The 18,967-nt window shown below is 55.9% G+C and overlaps 2 protein-coding genes across 9 annotated transcripts in view; one reads left to right on the top strand and one right to left on the bottom strand.

Annotated features, from left to right (window-relative positions):
- The window catches only part of LOC100935736 (ras GTPase-activating protein 3), a 107,209-nt gene extending 91,899 nt beyond the window's left edge, over window positions 1-15,310 (bottom strand). For both annotated transcript variants that reach the window (XM_063717192.1, XM_063717193.1), the window contains exon 1: window positions 14,966-15,310. In XM_063717192.1, the coding sequence (XP_063573262.1) occupies window positions 14,966-15,020 (55 nt within the window). In that variant the 5' untranslated portion in view covers window positions 15,021-15,310. The remainder of the gene's footprint in view (window positions 1-14,965) is intronic.
- The window catches only part of LOC129050924 (ubiquitin carboxyl-terminal hydrolase 31-like), a 363,751-nt gene that overhangs the window by 149,699 nt on the left and 195,085 nt on the right, over window positions 1-18,967 (top strand). The gene's annotated exons all lie outside the window — the stretch shown is intronic.

Genomic DNA, 18,967 nt, shown 5'->3' on the forward strand with positions numbered 1-18,967 from the left:
TTATGGCAGACGAACCCTTAGAAGAGGCAAAACACTACTGAGTTAATGCTTAATTTATTTGTAATGATAAACGTGTTTTTATCACTTTAAATAATTTGGAAAAAGTTATTCAATGTTCAATGGCAGCCTAATAATTTTGCTTAATGAAAAATTAACTCTGCAAATACAGTTTCTACTATTCACGCGGAGCCTGCAGGCTTGGAGAATCCTCTGCATCAGTGTGGGTGTGCACGTGTGTGAGGGGTGCACGTGTGTGAGGGGTGCATGTGTGTGAGGGGTGCATGTGTGTGAGGGGTGTATGCAATGCTCTTGTATGCACATCTGTGGGTGTGCACGTGTGTGAGGGGTGCATGTGTGTGAGAGGTGCACGTGTGTGAGGGGTGCATGTGTGTGAGGGGTGCACGTGTGTGAGGGGTGCACGTGTGTGAGGGGTGCACGTGTCTAAGGGGTGCATGCACACACACCTGTATGCACGTGTGTGAGGGGTGCACGTGTGTGAGGGGTGCACGTGTGTGAGGGGTGCACGTGTCTAAGGGGTGCATGTGTGTGAGGGGTGCATGCAATGCTCCTGTATGCACATCTGTGGGTGTGCACGTGTGTGAGGGGTGCACGTGTGTGAGGGGTGCATGTGTGTGAAGGGTGAGTGCAATGCTCCTGTATGCACATCTGTGGGTGAGCACGTGTGTGAGGGGTACACATGTCTAAGGGGTGCACGTGTGTGAGGGGTACAGGCAATGCTCCTGTATGCACATCTGTGGGTGAGCACGTGTGTGAGGGGTGCACGTGTCTAAGGGGTGCATGCACACACACCTGTATGCATGTGTGTGAGGCCCTGTGCACGTGTGTGAGGGGTACATGCACACGCACCTGTGTGCACATGTGGATGTTGCCGTGCACATGTCTGCACACCAAGTGTCCGTGAGTGCGCAGGAACAGCCGGTTAGAAGTGCCTTAATCTTCCTGAGCACAATAGTAGCTCACCTCTTCAAGGAGGCTGAAAATTCTCATTATGATTCTCAAAAATACGTGGCCACGTTGATGGGTTTGTCTTATTTATCCCTTACTCTATAATAACTTGGAAGGCACAGCCAATATTTCCCTTATATCCTGGGACAGCCCCAGTTCATGGCTCCCGACGACTGCGGCTGCCTCCCAGGAACCCCAGGGGGGCAAACTCAGGCCCACCGCCGCCTACGTGACTCAAACCCCCCAGCCAAGTGCCTGTGGGAGGACATTTTAGTGGGTGGGGAAGCTTCTGAAAAATAACTTTACTCTATCTAATATTTGTAATTAACACATCAAGTAAAACTAAAAGCTTTTGCCTTGCCATTGTTGCCTTTTGGTGGGTGACCTTAAAAAGTCATCCATCTCACACTGACTCTATCACATCCCAACTTTAGCCCCAAATCCTAATAAACACACCAGTTAAGAATGCACAGCACATTTTTACAAGCCTCACAATTTTCTGATTAGATGCACAGAAATGTCCCAATATTTCTGATATATTTTATTTGAAAACCAATGTCACCACCACTTTTAAGCCACAGGCATACTAAAATCTTAGACTAGCTTCTAAGCGAGTGGCAGCTTTCAAGCTCCGCACACTCAATGTGACCATCCACAAATCTATGATGAATTATTAACCAGACCAGGCTAGCCCACTGCCTGGCCTTCTCTGCTGAAAGTCAGCAGCTGTATCCTGCATGAAAAACACCAGCATTCTTGTGTTCATAAAACCCACTGGTTCCAGTGCAGCTACCCAGAGGGAAGCCTTGGGTGTGGGCAGCGACAGGGGTGTGGGTGCCACCGTGGGGTCCCCCAGAAGGAAACCAGGGGAGCACAGAACTAAATGGTCACCCATGACAATGAATCATGATCTGGTGGAAAGAAATCAAAGCGCTTTTATTTGGGGATGACATTGGCTGGCTGCCCCTCCCTCTCCACACCCCCCTTTCCTCCTGACCCACCCACCCCAGCTCTTTTCCCGGGCCTGGGAAGGGCACATGGAGGGCAGAAAGGGCTTCCCTAAAGAAAACACAGAAATACACTTTATAAAACAAAATAAACTTAAAAACAAAGGCACTTAGCAAAAACGTAGTGGAAAGTGTTTTTTCCTTTCCAGTCTTTCATTTTCACTTAGCATTTCCATAAACACATTCTTGGGTCCAAATGCTGAGAAACTCTTTCTCTAAATACTCGAGGAGTGCTGAATGGAGCAGGAAATGATGAAGACAGAAAGGAATGCCACTGATTCCAGATGGATGGGACCAGCTGGGGAATTCAAGAAGCCGTATGGAGGTCCTGGAGACAATTGCTCACACCTCTGAGGGCCGATCGCTCAGGATCCCCCAGCAGCAGCGAGAGAACCAGCAGGGCACCCCCTCCTCTCTCCAGCCAGGAGTCGATCAGGGCCACCCCTCCTCTCTCCAGCCAGGCGTCGATCACGGCCACCCCTCCTCTCTCCAGCCAGGCGTCGATCAGGGCCCCCCTCCTCTCTCCAGCCAGGTGTTGATCAGGGCCACCCCCCTCCAGCCAGGCATCAATTAGGGCACCCACTCCTCTCTCCAGCCAGGCGTCGATCAGGGCCCCCCCTCCTCTCCAGCCAGGCATCGATCAGGGCCCTCCCTCCTCTCTCCAGCCAGGCGTCGATAAGGGCCCCCCCTCCTCTCTCCAGCCAGGCATCAATCAGGGCCCCCCCACTCCAGCCAGGTGTCGATCAGGCCCCCCCCTCCTCTCTCCAGCCAGGCATTGATCAGGGCCCCCCTCCTCTCCAGCCAGGCGTCGATCAGGGCCCCCCCTCCTCTCTCCAGCCAGGCGTCGATGCCATTCGAGGGGTCTGGACCAACGAGCCCTGGTGGAGAACAATCCCCACAGAGAACTCCGTGTGACCCTGCCCCACAGATAACACGGAAAGGGACTTTTCATCATCAGAACCTACTGATCTAGAAGTGATCAAACACTCTCTTCTTCTGACTTCCTATCACCAGGCACAGGTGAGGAGGAACACCAGCAATTTCTTACTAATTACAGCTCAAGCACCAATGTTTGTCCACTGTTTTTTTCTCACACAGATCTAAGAGGATCAAGTTTATTCCCAGAATAACAACTGTCTCATTTGAATTCCAGTGTGCTTCCCTGAGTGGCACAGCCGAGCTAGTCTTGGGCTCTGGAACAGTCCAAAGACTGGGGACTCCCCTGTAACACGCAGCCACCTAAGAGAACAGGTCAGTGACAAGTAGAGGGAAAAGCTATTAGGAAAAAGAACAACTTGTGGGCCTAAAAACAAGACGTTTCTTATACAAATACAAAATATTAGAAAATCGCACAGCAGTTGCCAGAAAAGATCTCAAGTTGTGGAAAGTAGAAAGGCAGGTGCATCCCAGCACTGCGGCTGGAGGCAGGAGGCCACCCGCGGGGCATTCGGACCCTGGTGCCCCAAACACATCCCGCCAAGCCTCCTGGGACCAGGCCCCTGAGAGCCACGGGGCTGTCTGGAGAGTGTCCCCAGCCTCAGCCACGTGGGGTAGAATAAAAACGATTAAGAACTGCTGGAGAAGTTTTAAACTCCATGCATCCTACTCAGCACAGATTGGCCCGTTTCTTCTGCCCCGGATCTTGGCTAAAGGAAAAGCCGGCAGAAGCCCACCGGAGCCTCCCTTACTTCCACTCAACACTGCACATCAAGCCGTGCAACCCTGCCCTAAACGGTCCCAGGGTCATGGGTGTGCATACGTGTGCAGTGTGTGCAAGCATGTCACAAGAGGAGGCCTCCGAGGAACATAAGGATGCGGACTCCTCCTTCAGCCTGAACCTCTGCCTCTCGGGCACAGCTCGACCTTCGACCTTCGGCTTCCCCAGGGAAAGACTTTGAATGCTTCACTCCTCTGTAGCCCTGAGGACGCGGGTGGCCAGACCAGTCCCTGAGTGCAGCAGCATGGCCGTGTGAGTTTATGGCCCATTGCACTAGCCCTGTACACTGAATGAGATACTAGTTGTTTACAGCTGTGAGCATGCACAGCCCCCTGCACGCTCAGGAAGGAGCTTCTCGGAATCTCTCTCCTGCCTCGCACCATGCAGCCGGGCTAGCAGAGCCAGGTTTCTGGGCTGAGTACAGGAGCCTGCTCCCACTGTCGCTGCAGGTGACTGGCTGAGGGGCACATAGGGCCCAGAGGCTCCTACCTCTAGCCACCTAAACTAATGAAGAGTCCAGCCTGTGGGGCCCACCGCAAATCCCAGAATCTCAGCAGTCAGTCTTGGACATTTGTTGTCGGGGAGGGAGAGGATCTGGGAGGCCAGGCGTCCCTTCCAGACTGCACAGCAGGCCACGGCGGCAGACCTTCCCCAGGCTGCTCCAGCCTCCAGGGCCCCTTGGCAGTCAGCCCCACCCCCGGCCAGCAAGGCTTCCTGAGAAGGCTGAGCTTGGCAGCTACAGACTGGGGGGATCTGGAATTCCCCAGAAAAGCCCTCATCCCAAAGGCCATGGGAAAACCAGCCCTGTTGGAGGATCCCACCCTGACCTCGGAGGAGAGTCCAGCATGGCCAGTCCCCTGGGCTCTGCACGCAGATGGTTTTCCCAGAACCGGTTCCTCTTCCTGAATCTCTGCTAATGGCCCTGTCCACCAGTCTGACCCCAGCCTTGGAAACCCCCATGCAGCCTGGGCCAGAATGAAGTAGGCGCCCAGAGGCTCAGGGCGCTTGGGGCCGAACCACCCCCAGCTCCACCGCCTCCTTCCTGCCCCCGAGCCGTGCCTTCCCCTGCTGGGTGGGCTTGCTCTGCATCTGGGAGCACCTGGGCCTGGGGGTGCAGGCGGGTTTGCCCCTGCCCATTGGAGGGAAATGTTCTGACGTGGAAGCAGAGGGCGCAGCATTCAGGAGAACCAGTGGGGCCTCCACACAGGGCAACATAGTTAGGAAGGGGGTCTCCGGCAGGTCAGCCCCGAGTGAGGCACGCAGCTAGGAAGGGGGTCTCCGGCAGGTCGGCCCCGAGTGAGGGACGCAGCTAGGAAGGGGGTCTCCGGCAGGTCGGCCCTGAGTGAGGCACGCAGCTAGGAAGGGGGTCTCCGGCAGGTCAGCCCCGAGTGAGGGACGCAGCTAGGAAGGGGGTCTCCGGCAGGTCGGCCCCGAGTGAGGGACGCAGCTAGGAAGGGGGTCTCCGGCAGGTCGGCCCCGAGTGAGGGACGCAGCTAGGAAGGGGGTCTCCGGCAGGTCGGCCCCGAGTGAGGGACGCAGCTAGGAAGGGGGTCTCTGGCAGGTCGGCCCCGAGTGAGGGACGCAGCTAGGAAGGGGGTCTCTGGCAGGTCGGCCCCGAGTGAGGGACGCAGCTAGGAAGGGGGTCTCTGGCAGGTCGGCCCTGAGTGAGGGGGACACTGCTAGGAAGGGGGTCTCCGGCTGGTCAGCCCTGAGTGAGGGACGCAGCTAGGAAGGGGGTCTCCGGCAGGTCAGCCCTGAGTGAGGGACGCAGCTAGGAAGGGGGTCTCCAGCAGGTTGGCCCCAGCCCTGACTCCAGGCCTCTGCGTCTCACTGCTGCCCAAAGCAAGGACCACTGGCTGCCGTGATAGCTGCCACAGTGCTGAGCAGGCCCAGCCAACGCTGCATGAGAAAGTGCTCTAGGAAGGAAAAGGCCGCGGCAGCACCCAGCCTCCTAGAAAGGGATTCCGTGAGCCACAAAGGCACCTGGGCTGTGGTCATCAGAGACCACCACAAGACAACCTTCCCGGGTCCCTACACCCTGGATGCAGCTTCGGTGCGTGCCCGGCATGGAGATGCTCCTGCTGCCGGCATGGCTTTGGGGACAGCACTTTCCTCCTGGAGCCTCAGAGGAGGGGGGCAGGAAACACGTGTCCTGCACAGTCACCACTGGACGCCAAGGTAGCCGCCCCAGCAGCGGCCATGGGCTGAGGCTGGCCCTCAGGCTCCCAGAGCAATGGCTCTGGGGAAGAGAAAACACAGAAGTGACAAGATCAAGGCAAACTAGCTGCTCCAGCACCTCGAGGGTTTGGAGCCAAAACAAGAAAGCTCCAGAGCTGAAAAGAAGAGTGAAACCTTTTCCTTCAGAAGGAACACAGCTAAAGAGAAGATTTAGGGGTACATGCACGGGCCCTCAGCTACTCTGTGCAGCCCCTCAAAGCAGGCAAAAGGCCAGGAATGAAACCTAACGCAGAAATGGGAACTGGCTCCAACGCCACATGAACAGCTGGCCTGGGCGATCACGCCCAATTCAGACCCAGGCTGCAGCTTGGAGACGACGAAGTCCAAAAACCAAACTCCAGGAAGACACAATAACAATCACCCCTAAGCTTTGTCAGGCATCTCAGAGAATCCTCCGTCCTACCCTGGGCACGCCATGAGCACCAAGCAGGGAGGGTGACTCTCAGCAAGGGGCTGAGGACTCTGGCCTATCCTGGGGTGAGGGAGGCACCCAGGGGCTGGGCCATGCGGGGCTGGGAGCCACAGCCCCCATGCATGTCCTGAGCGGACATCTGTCTGGTCAGTGGTCAGAAAAAGGATCCCCACAGTGTCTAGGAAAGACTCAGACCCCTTACCAACCTCTGGAGTTTTATCCTATGGGCAGTCAGGGCCAAGACGGATGATTCTTTACAGGTTGGAAATTATTCAGATAACATAAAAGAAACAATGTAAAGAGGAAAGAACAGGTGCAAGAGTCGTTCCTCGATCAATTCCAGGTCAAGGCACCGGTTTCTGTCCCCAGTGTGGCTCCTGTCTCCTGACCCAGCCCCCGGCCCAGCCCCCAGGAGCCCGGCACGGTGTCTCTCGGGACCCAGGACACGTGGGTCAGCGCTGCAGCCGTTACTAGCTGTGTTGTGATACCAGCAGGGCACTGACTGTCCCCAGAAGGAATAAAACGGAGCCTTAAATTTGGGTGATTGTTCCAAATGTGGGATTCAAGCTTATTTGAAAACGAAAACTAAGAATGCCAAATTTCAGGGTGGCTAGAGCTACAGCCTGAGGAATCCAACCCTGTCTGCAGAAACACACCTAATATTTTCAGACACTCATAGAACAAGGAACCACTATTTTTGAGAAAATACTCACAGAAAAACAAAATCTCCCAGACACTCTGATGCCGTTTGACCAATAACCCATGGGGAAACTCACTTCCGAGGATCCAGGCCCAATGAGGGGGTTCCCGGGCACCTTGGTGACTCTGAAACTCGCATCTACAGCAAAGCTTGAACGTTTGTAACTGTTCACTTTGGGCTCTGCGTCACACCCAGAGAGACCCTGAACCATCTGTCACAGGTGACGTAACCCTCAGTTCCCCTTTACCTGTGCCAGAGCCTCCTAGACACAAAGGCTGGAGCCCCAAAACCTGTCAGGGGCCTGTCAGGGGCCGGGGCCTCTCAGGGGCCAGCCACAACTGCACTCCGCCTGTCACTGCTGGATGCCCGCTGCGGCCTGACGGAGCCACTCCCTCACCTGTCCACACGCATTTCCCACACAGCACATCGTCTTGAATGAAGGCAAGTTGTTTTCTTTCTCGGCCTTGGCGTCCTCCACAGCCGACACCGTTCTTGCAGTCTGTGAAGGGATGATTTCTAAGCTCCGCCTTTGTTCTTCACTCACTCACCCACCGTATACATAGTTGCACATTGATGCATAATAGACATATACTTGCTGCTACGGAAGGCCTCGTATTCCTGTCTCTCTTCCTACCACAGCACTCCTGCCATCCCACAGGTAATGCAATTAGCAGGCTGTGTGGGTCTTATCCCTGATCTGCGCACACTCATCTGATCTGTGTTTATCATTTTTCTAGGGGGTGGTGTTGGACGCTCTCATTTTGCTTCTTTCGAATCCTATGCCGTGGAACTTCCTGCGAGTCATGTGGTTTGGCCTGGGCTTAATATGTTCCTTGAAAGCCACAGAGCAGCCCACGTGTGGATGCACATGACATAATCACCATTTCAGTTGGCGACTGCTCATTGGGCTGTTCTTGCATTGCTATAAAGAAACACCTGAGACTGGGTAATTCAAAATAAACGAGGTTTATTGGTCATGGTGCTGCAGGCTGTACAGGAAGTATGGAGGCATCTGCTTCTGGGGAGGCCTCGGGAAGCTTCCAGTCATGGCAGAAGGTGAAGGGGGAGTAGGGGTCTCACACGGCGAGAGCAGGGACAAGAGCGCGAGGTGGGAGGTACCGCCGCACACTTTTAAACCACCGGATCTCGCGAGAACTCACTCACTATCGTGAGAACAGCACCAAGGGGATGGCGCTGAGCTGTTCATATAAATCCACCCCCAAGATCCAGTCACTTCCCACCAGGCCCCACTTCCAACGACGGGGTGACAGTTCGACAGGAGATTGGTGGGAACACCCCAACTCCTCAACATTGCTTCTACTGTTTGCTATTTGCTCACTCAGCCACTAGCCACAGGTGCTGCTGCAGTAGACGTGTCTGTTCATCGCCTTCACCTACGGTTCAAAGCTAGAAGCTCTGGTTGCACGGCAAGCCCCTCCTTTCCTGTGTGAACACAGATCCCTGCTCTGACCTGCGGCTGGGTAAGACGAGATGTGCTCAGTGAACTGCCTCCCCGACCCCCCACCACAGTTCCACAACTGCTGTCCAACTTCGCACCCTCCAGAGGTACCAGCACCTGCTGTCCAACCTCGCACCCTCCAGAGATACCAGCACCTGCTGTCCAACCTTGCACCCTCCAGAGGTACCGGCACCTGCTGTCCAACCTTGCACCCTCCAGAGGTACCGTCACCTGTGGGGTGTGACACCGCATCCCCATGGGACCCCATGTGGCCCCTTCTGTCAACCCATCGGCCAGAGGCCCATCCACACGTCCCACTGGCCCCTCCAGCTAAATTATCTGGGCCCCTCAAAGGCCAGGCCTTGCATCTCATAACACCAGCCCAACCCAAATGATTCCTTCCCTTCCTGAGACCTCACTCTCTCTTCAGGGGCAAGTTCAAAGCTACCCCTCCCAGACCCCCTCCAAGATGACAGCCAAAACCAAAGCCACCTCTCTCTTCAGGAGCAAGTTCAAAGCCATCCCTCCCAGACACCCAGATGACAGCCAAAACCAAAAACAAAAGCCACCTCTCCAGAGTGTGAGCTCTCCTGGATCTCACCACCCTCCTACTTATTAAAGTGTAGCTCTTTTTCAATTTATATATTTGCTTACATAGAAGTCCAATTCATTACAGACGAATAGGTAGCTTCAAATTCTGCTAGAATAATACCTCCCATCTATGAAGATCTGAGCAGGGGAAGTGCCTGCGTGCATCTAAGTCCCATTAATCTCTGCAAAAGAAGGCCTTGGCCTCCACTTTCACAAACCAGGAAACCAAGGCAGAGAGAGGTTAGGGGTCATCTAAAATCAAAGAATTGTCAAGAAACGTGGCCAGCACGCAGTCTCAGGTGTCTGATTCCAAGTGGGTTCGCTACGTCCGCCTCTCCTCCGAGGGCCCCCAGGAGCTCTCCTCCTCACCAAGCCCCTCCCACCATCACTCAGCAGCCCTCACTTTCAAAACCTTAGCAGCCACCACTTTGCTTGTGGCTGTTTCCAGCCAATACGTCCATCTCCTTTCTAAATACATACACGTCTATGTTTAAAACATGACGCGCCACCTGCAAACACGGTGCCACAGCCTCAGGTAGACGCTGTTCATCCACTCTGTACCTGTGCGGTTCACACGCTCATTAGCTCCAAATGCCTCATTTGCTTCCATTAGCTCCAAAGAAGCAAATCAAAGTGTTTTCCACCAATGCTAGATTCCCTTCCAGGAATGACACCCCCAGGGCTGCCTCCGGGGTCCACACTCTGCCCTCCAGTCCAGCACCCTGGCTGAGTCCACCTGCCAGGCACCATTTGCTCACACGCCTGAAGGCTGGATGGGTGGCTGTGGCCCTGCTTAAAGGATCACCTCTGCATCTCCAAACTGTCTTCCCAGCACACCCTGTGTCTTGGGCCTCCCAGGCCACTGTCCACCCACACAGACCAGCAGCCCCTTCCTTCCTTCCCTGCCTGAACACTGCCTGCCTCATGTCCCTAAAGTCACCAACAAGTCTCTCTGTTCTCCAACTCTCCATGATTCCCCCCATTCAAATCCAAGATCACAGAGAAGAAACAGCTCTCTAAACTGACAGGCAGGCTGCAGTGGTGAGCACCTGTGTCCCAGCTACTCAGGAAGTTGAAGCAGGAAGATCCCTTGAGTCCTGGAGTTGGAGAGTTGGAGACCAGCCTGGGCAACATAGTGAGGCCCAGTCTCAAAGAAAAAAAACTTAATGGACAATACTAAGTGGTGAGGAGAAGAACTCGGATCCCAGGAGCCCATGGAGCTGGGCGGCTTGGGCCCAGATAAGTCCGTGGGTCTCCCTTTCTCCACCTCAATGCCGTGGAGTTTCGAGAATTTAGACAAAATGAGATAATACATGGAAACGACCCCCTTAGCATCTGCATCCCGCCTCCACACCCACACACGCACAGGAAACCCACTCCCCTTTCCAGGCAAGGCCCGGGCCCCAGGCTGAACCTGCCCCTGCCGGAGCCCCTGCTGTTTCCCAGGTGCAGCCAAGCCCTGCACCTTCGTCCTCAGGGCTTAAAAATAGCACAGGCAGCTTAGCTGAGCTCAGTTAATAAAATATCCAAGTTAATTTTCGCATTAGGGGAATCTAGAATCTCTGATGCCAAGGCCCATGTGTGGCCACACAGCCCCTCCTTACACTGTCAGACAGACATGGGGAAAGCCACAGCATGGCCAGTATCCCTCCCTCACATTCACAAAACACTTCTCTTACCTGAGTGAGCCCTAGCCCTGTGAAGACACTGTTGCTACTTTCACTTATTAAACAGACCATCACCTAATTTGATGCCTGTAACAGCCCTATGACCAGCGGCCTCCACCTCCCGTTAGGGAGTCCATCAGGCTGAGAGTGTCAGCTGCCACTTCTAGCAGAGCCGGGCCGGAGCCCTGACCTTCTAGCCCAGGAGCTGGGGCCAGGGAGGCACAGTCCAGGGGACCCTCCAGGCACCCCACTTGTCATTCTCCCTATTCTCACCCGGTGCCACCTCCTCCTGCTTCAGGTGGGATTCTGTTTGTGATCAGGAGAGGGATAGCTGGGGCTGGAGGCCGGCAGCCCCTGGCCCTCACTGCCCCACAGGCCTGCAGGCACCAGCGGTTCAATGTTGGGCCAGACCGGCCGTGGGTCTTCTTCATGGACAAGCTCCAGCCTCACAGGAAGGGAGCAAGAGCCCAGTGGAGCCACAGGCACTGCGCCCAGAGGAGAAAGAAGGGAGCGACCAGAGAGCCACAGGAAGCCCCAGCGGGGAGCACAAGGCAGGCCCGGCCTCCCATGGACGGCATTCCCAGGACGCTGACTGCCTCCGGCTCGACGGTAGGGGCACAGCAGTGCAAGAGCCTTTCCCACCCTGGATCGCAGGGCTGGCTTTTTTTTTTTTTTTTTTAACAGATTGAGAGAAACACCTTATGTATTGCTCTTTATTGAACACATGTATCAAGATAAGGTGCCGCATTTAAAAACAAGCAGTAAGTATTGTGGAAACGGAAGACATCACTGCGAGGGGAGGAGGCACTACACGCCTTGGGGGTGGGGGCCCCAAAACAACGCCGTGGCCGTGGCGGAAGTGCCCTCCCTGTGGGTCCCTGACTCATGGAAAGTCAGAAGCACCGGCTTCCTCAAAGCAGCGATCACATAGGAAGTGTGGCTCAGTCATGCATGATACACAGACTCTACTGTGAAAGGTTAATGACTGTTTCCAAAGACACAGTGTTTAAGATGTTTAAGTGTACAGAAGGACATATCCAAAATGATTCCACAAAACTGAAATGCAGAAAGCCAGATTCTTCAAGACAAAGACTCCAAATTGTTACCATCAAAGCACCTCACTTCTACGTGGTGCTCTCCTCTTATTACCTCACCTGCAAGAGCTGGAAGGACAAAGAAAGAGGAAGGGGAAGGAGGAAGAGATTCTTTCCATTTTTCCCAATTTCAACGTTTGAATGAGGCCACACACCACCACACATTTCAAAGCTATTTAAGAATTTAAATGGCCAATGCCCCTGTACCTTAAAAAAAAGCTCCCAATGCCCCCAAAAATGTGCTGCCTTTTTTTCTTAGTAAGAGTAGTAGCAGAATTGCTTATGGTAGAACTTTAGGGACAATTCTTGTTCTGGGAGTGAGGGGGCAAGGTGTTAACTTAACCCTGAACAACACTGCCTTGTACATTCCCACAGGATATAGTAGACAATAATTGACTGCCTTTTGCAAACGGAAAAATGAGGTTATGAAGGGGAAGACACCGGCCCTGGGTCATGCAGCAAGTCACTGGCAGACTCATGTGCAAATCCAGCATTCCTGGAGACAAGGCTCAGATGTGAATGACGGCGAGGGGCCCTCAAATCAACCACAGGGGCACCGTCTTGTCTGCACCTTCAAGACCAGGGACTCAGGCAGGGCAAGTCAAAGCCAAGGTTGGCCATGAATGTGGATTAAAGAAAGAGCCTGAGGAGCTCAGTGGCCCCCTGGCACCAGCGCCGCTCAGGGTCATCCTCTACTTCGCTTCTACAGATGGGCTTTCCGCTGGAGCCCCGGGGTATCAGGCCAGCAGCACAGTTACATGAGACTAACCCCAAACCAGCGCACCCACAGGTCACCCTCGGGGTCTCCAGCCCAGACTGCATCTCCACTCAAATGCAGGAGGTGCCCTGTCTCCCCAGCTACTTGGGGCACAGATAGCCCTCAGGCAGCCGGCCCCACAGGTGACCTATGGGGGGGAGAGGAAACGGGGACTTCTCACTGCAGCCACATCCAGAGAGTTGGGCAGCTGGCATTTGAACCTCTCTACCGGTCCTCACTGCTGCTGCCCCTGGGAGGGTCAAAGGTTCAGATAATATCCAGGCCCCACGTAGGATTAGCAGCCTTAGCCTCAGCTGAGCCAGGGTTTCACTGGCTTGTTTAAAGTGGAGCACAGAGCCTGACCCAGTGGTGGCATCTCCAAACCTCCTTGTCTCGGAGGGATCCTCCAGGGGTGCCTGACCCCCACGCCTGTCGGAAGTGGGGCCTAGTGCCCGCAGGCTGGTGAAGCTGCCTTCTGGGACACTCAGGGTCTGAGTGTCTGGTCTGAGACTCTGGTCTTCCCTCGCCCTCCTGCTCTACTTCCCATGCCTTCTGTAAAGTCCTGCCGTAGACTGAATCGTAGCCCTTCCTGGAGTACACAGCGACCACGCTGTGCCGGCTGTGGGCCCCCCACCCGCGAGCCGCAAAGCCCCAGGCCACCTCTGCCTGCTGCCTGGAGACCTCGCACTGCCCCACAGGGGCACCCACCTCCAGCCCTCCTGCCGCCGTGACTGAGGAAACCCAGTGCTTCTCACACCTCTCGGACTCGCTCGCTGAACCAAGCAGCCTTGGCTGAAGGAAAGAGCGGCAAACTGACCCCCACGGGCCGCGACCTTTCCCCACCCAGGCAAGGCGACCTCAGACACTTCAGGGAGCGCCAACTCTGGCTCTCTTGTATAAAAGTGACAGCAGATTTAAACTACATTAACAGAAGAAATCCCTCCTCTCTGGACTACTCAAAGCGGAAGTGCCGCCACATCCTAGCTGCAGCGCTTCTGGGCCAAATATCAAGACAGTGTCTCAGCGATGATCCGCAAACCAAAATAAAGCCGACAGGAAACAGCCCGCTGGTTTAGGGGAGCTGGAATGCCTCCGGCAGCATCAAATGTCATCAACAACTGACACTCAGCCCGTTCCCGGAGGCCTCTTCACACGGGAAGAGGCCGGCTGCGAAGTGCGGCTCAGTGGGGGAGAAGGACCGTGGGGACCGCGACACTGCAGGCCCTGGAAGCCTCTCCAGCCTGAACCGCGCTGTGGTCCAGCACACTCATGGCATGAATATGCAACAGTCACTCCAGGAAACGGTCTTGCTCTGGGGGAGGGGGAGGACTTCCACATCACTCTCCCAAGATAAAACAACCAGGGAAAAGCAGATCCCTCCAGATAAACCAGAAGCCCAGAAACAGCCTCCTCTCCGGAAACGCCTCCCGGAGCCCACTTCAGAAGCTGCTGAAGCCCAGAGAAAAACCGCAGCCTCGCAGGCCCTGGCCACCACCAGCTCGCCCGCCACTTCTCAGTGGAAGGGGACTTGGTGCCCATGGGTCCGGGGTCTCCCCGCCCCGCGGGAGCCCTCAGCCAGAACGCCCCACCAGCACACACGCACACATGCACACACACACACGTGTGCACACATGCACACACACGAACGCGCGCGCGCGCACACACACACACACACAAATACACACGCGCGCACACATGCATTCACACACAAATACGCACCCACACATGCACCCACAAACGCACGCGCACACACACCCACCCACACATGGACACACACAGGCACACACAAACGCGCGCACACAGGCACAGACGCGCGCGCACGGCAGCAGCAGCGCGCCCGGGCCTCACGCCCCTGGGGAGAGGCGTGAAGGAGCCTCCACATTCCCCGGAAAGGAAGTTTCTGGGCGCAGCGGAGAAAGGGAGATGCCGAGACCCCGACGTCAGTGGATTTGACACCTGAAGTGCAGGCGCCCAGACAGCCTCAGGCGCGCGCACTCCTGCAAACACGCGGGGTACACGCTCGGGCGCACACGCGGGGGCGCACACGCGGACAGACGTCCCTCGGCGCAGGGACCCCACCTCCTCCGCCGCTACCAGGGACCGGGGCCGCTCCGGGCGCAGAGGAGGCGCAGGGAGCCGCGTTCCCCCGGAGCCGACTCGACCCAGTCCGAGCCCCGAGGAGGGGGGGAGCTGGGGAGGGGCCGCGGCGCCGGACCAGCCGTTCTCCGGGGAGCGCGCCGCGCCTGGAAGGCGTCTCCGCCGGGGTCCCCAGCAAGGATCTGGGGAGGAGAGGCGGGCGCGGGAGAGGACAGGGTCGGGCCGGGGGGTCGGACGCGTCGCTGCCGGCGGACACTCACCGATCTTGATCTTCACGCTCTGGAAGACCCGGAGCCCCTCGTCCTCCGCCACCATGCTGCGCGTCCGCGCCCGCCGGGCCTCGCCCCGAAGCGCGCGCCGAGCCCGGGCAGCTCGGGCCGAGCAGGAGGAGTGGCGGCGCCGGAGCCCCGAGCGCGGCCGAGGGTCCGCCCGCCTGCAAGACCGCCAGTTGGCCGAGGGCGAGTGCGCGGACCGGGAGGCTCCGCCCGCGGCCCGGCCCCTGCTCCCAACTGGCCCGGGCCCTGCAGTGGCGGGGTTGGCAGGGACGGCGCTGGCGGGCGGCAGAGACCCGAGGGGCGCAGGTTTCGGCTTCCCCCGAGGCCTCGGCCCCCGCCCCCGCCCCCGCCCCCGCCCCGCGGATTGGCCGCTGAGCGGAAGGGACCTCCGCGGGCTGCCTGGCGGAAGAGACGAAGGGAGGTCGCCGGCTCGGCCCGGGCCCGCTGAGCGGGGCTGAGCGAGGCTGAGCGATTCACTCGGGTACGAACTTTGCAAAGAGAAGTTCACGTACAACGATCTGGCAGGGAGGAATCCCGCGCCCAGCTCCAGCTCCTGAGATGCGATCCGAAGACACCTGCTGCAGACGCACGCGGGGGGCGGGGACACATGCACGCACACACAGCCCCCCACCCCAGACCCCCGGCATGGGCAGGTCCCCCAGTCCTCCTGCAGACCCCGGCATGGGCAGGTCCCCACCCCAGTCCCCCTTCAGACCCTGGCATGAGCAGGTCCCCCCGCAGTTCCCCTGCAGACCCCGGCATGGGCAGGTCTCCCCACCCAGTCCCCCTGTAGACCCCGGCATGGGCAGGTCTCCCCATCCAGTTCCCCTGCAGACCCCGGCATGGGCAGGTCCCCCCACCCAGTCCCCCTGTAGACCCCGGCATGGGCAGGTCTCCCCATCCAGTTCCCCTGTAGACCCCGGCATGGGCAGGTCCCCCCACCCAGTCCCCCTGCAGACCCCGGCATGGGCAGGTCTCCCCACCCCAGTCCCCCTGCACACCCCAGCATGGGCAGGTACCATCCTCGCCTCCCTTTCTTCTGTCTCGAATTCGCCTCCTCCCTGACCTCCTCTCTGAGGAGTATGTTTGTGTGTGTGTGTTCATGTAGGTGTGTGTATGAACTGAGACTCTACACTCCCTCCTCTATGTTGCAAAACTTCATTGCACCCAGCGCCACACACACACCCTACACATATATACACACATACATACACCACACATATACTACATATACATATACATACACATAGACACCACACACACACTACACACATGTACACACATACATATACACACACATACACACACCCTACATACATACACCACACATACACACACCACATATACATATATACACATTCACACTTATATACACACAACACAGACACCACACACATATACTACCCATACGCATGCACAGACATACACACTAAACATACATGCACACACCTACGTGAACATACACAAACACACACACACTGCATAGAGAGGAACAGGAGCTTCATGAAGATAGAGGCCTATTTTTTTCCACTGCTTATCTTCACCTCCTAAAAAGCAGTTCCATGCGTTGAAAGAATGAATGGCCTTTCTTCCCCTGACTGCTGGGAGCCTGCAACCACAGGGGCCTCTCTTGTCCTCAGCCCTTGCATGCCTGGTGCTTACCGGGGCCGAACAGGAGGTTAAGGTGGCACCCCTGGCTCTTCCAACCCAGAGCCTCTGTGCCTAGCGCTGGCCCTGGGTGGCGTCTGCAGTGGGTGCTGTGGACGCCATCCACACCCCTGCTTTATAACGGAGACTGTACTCCCGTTTGGGGCCACTGGAAGCAAGCCGGCTCCTGTGTTTCTCCGAGGACCAGCGGAGTCCTGTGTGGTAGCCCAGCCACAAAGCTGCTTCTCTGCCATCCCTCCGCCCTCACAGGCCTGCTGATAAACTCAACGCAGATCTCGTTTGGTGTTTGTTTCTAGGGGACAGCTGGGGTCAGGAGTGAATCTCCAGGCTGCAGCAGTGGCAGCCGGGACGGGAGCCCCTTGGAAGGAAACGCACTGGCAGTGGCAGGATCTTGGGTGCTGGAGAGTTTGGGAAAGTCTCAGATACATGGACTATGGAATCAGGTGGCTCGTGTTGAGGGCAAGATAATGAAAAGATCACCACCTGAAACAAGGGTGGCACATTAACGGGCCTCCTCAGTGCCACATAAGACACTCATCTCCTGTGACCAGAGGAAAACCAAAAAACTGGATCAGGGCCAGGACTTAACCGCGTAGAAGACAGAGCTCCAGAGAAGGCCAGGTGCTCGGTCATGGAAGGTGCTGTTCCAGGGCTGGGTGCTCGGCCACGGAATGTGCTGTTCCAGGGCTGGGTGCTCGGCCACGGAATGTGCTGTTCCAGGGCAGGTGCTCGGCCATGAAATGTGCTCTTCCAGGGCAGGTGCTCGGCCTCAGAAGGTGCTGTTCTAGGTCTGGGTGCTCGGCCTCGGAAGGTGCTGTTCCAAGCTCTGGACCCTGACCGGGAAGAAGAGAGGCCCTGAGGCTTGCAATGGGGCCAGCTGAATGAATGCACTCAAAAATCTTGAATCCCAGATTCCTCTAAATCTTCTGGGCCTGAAGAGGTGTCACATTTCTCTCTGTTAAGGACAAATGCTGTTTCTGTGCTTGAAGACACTGCAGAGACCTCTGCAAGGCGACATGCCTGCCACCCACCTCCAGCTCAGCTCCTCCAGGTCAGCATCATTAAGCTGGAGAAGTGCTGAGGCTAAAAACTGAGGAAGAGACAGTTGGCCAAGGAGCTTCAGGACCCAAATGCATGTACCAGCATGAGCCAGGGGTAAATGCAGAACTAGAGCCAAAGAACATTGGATTCAGGGGAGGCAGAATGTAGAGTTAGATATTAGAATTCATTGACATGGGCGCATTCAATCATGATACAGGGTTTAGCACCTGGGAGGTGCTCTGTGCTGCTAGGATGGCCTTTTCAACTTGTAAAATAAAGCAATGTCCCACATTAAGCAGCTGTCTGTCAGGATTGGAAAAGGCACTCCTGGGGTCCAGGCTCCCTGCACCGGCTGGTGGCCCAGGCCCAGACATCAGCAGGGCTGGAGCAGGGCTTCTCTGGTGCTCCTGCCGGTGGCTGAGGTGCACAGTCACCCTCTCCTCCTGGCAAATGGGCACTCCTCTCCCAGTCATGAAGGAGAAAACACGCATCTCCCTGACTCACTCCTTAACCCAGCCACAAACTTCACTGGGTTAGCCTCAGTCCATTTCACTCCTACATCTTGAAACTGTGGTCCTCTTTACGATACCACAAGAACTTGGGGGGTGGACAGTCCCAGAGAAAAAGTTTGTGCTGCACAAATGGATGCTGGGCACAACCAGAGTGCCCCACAGATGGTCGACTCAGACCCCATGTGCATCTCTCCCCAGTCGGTCCCTAAAACCCACTCTCAGTGCTTATCCAGGCACATCGGAGCAAGGTATCTGTATGTGCGGCCTCCGGCCCTCTGAGAAGCACAGGGGCTAAGCATACATCCAGGGCTCCCTCAACAAAACACAGCGCCACAGAGCTGCCCAAGCACCGGCCTTCTCACATTTGTGTTCTAAATGATGCATTTGGTCATTCGTTTTCTAAATTAGAAAGTTGTCCCTTAGAGCTGTGATAATAAGAGCCAGGAAACAAAATATTGAGAGATGAAAGGAACAGACGATGACCCAATAGAAAATCTCTATAATTTATTCTTTTAATGACCTTGGTGTTACACTTTGCTGTCTTTGATATACTCTTCTGTTCACGTATCAATCCATTGACAAGTGGACATTCATTCATTTCCAAAACAGCATTATTAGATCATATCTGAACAATCTACTTTCAAAGGATTTGAAGCCACATAAATGACCAGTACACAACAGAATAATTTTTGGAGGGTTCAAAGTAAGAACTGAAGGAAGAATGGTGGAATCAGGTATCTGAATCTGAAAGAGCCCATCCTGCCAG

Source organism: Pongo abelii, chromosome 18, assembly GCF_028885655.2.
Source record: "Pongo abelii isolate AG06213 chromosome 18, NHGRI_mPonAbe1-v2.0_pri, whole genome shotgun sequence".
In the NCBI taxonomy this organism is placed as follows: Eukaryota; Metazoa; Chordata; class Mammalia; order Primates; family Hominidae; genus Pongo; species Pongo abelii.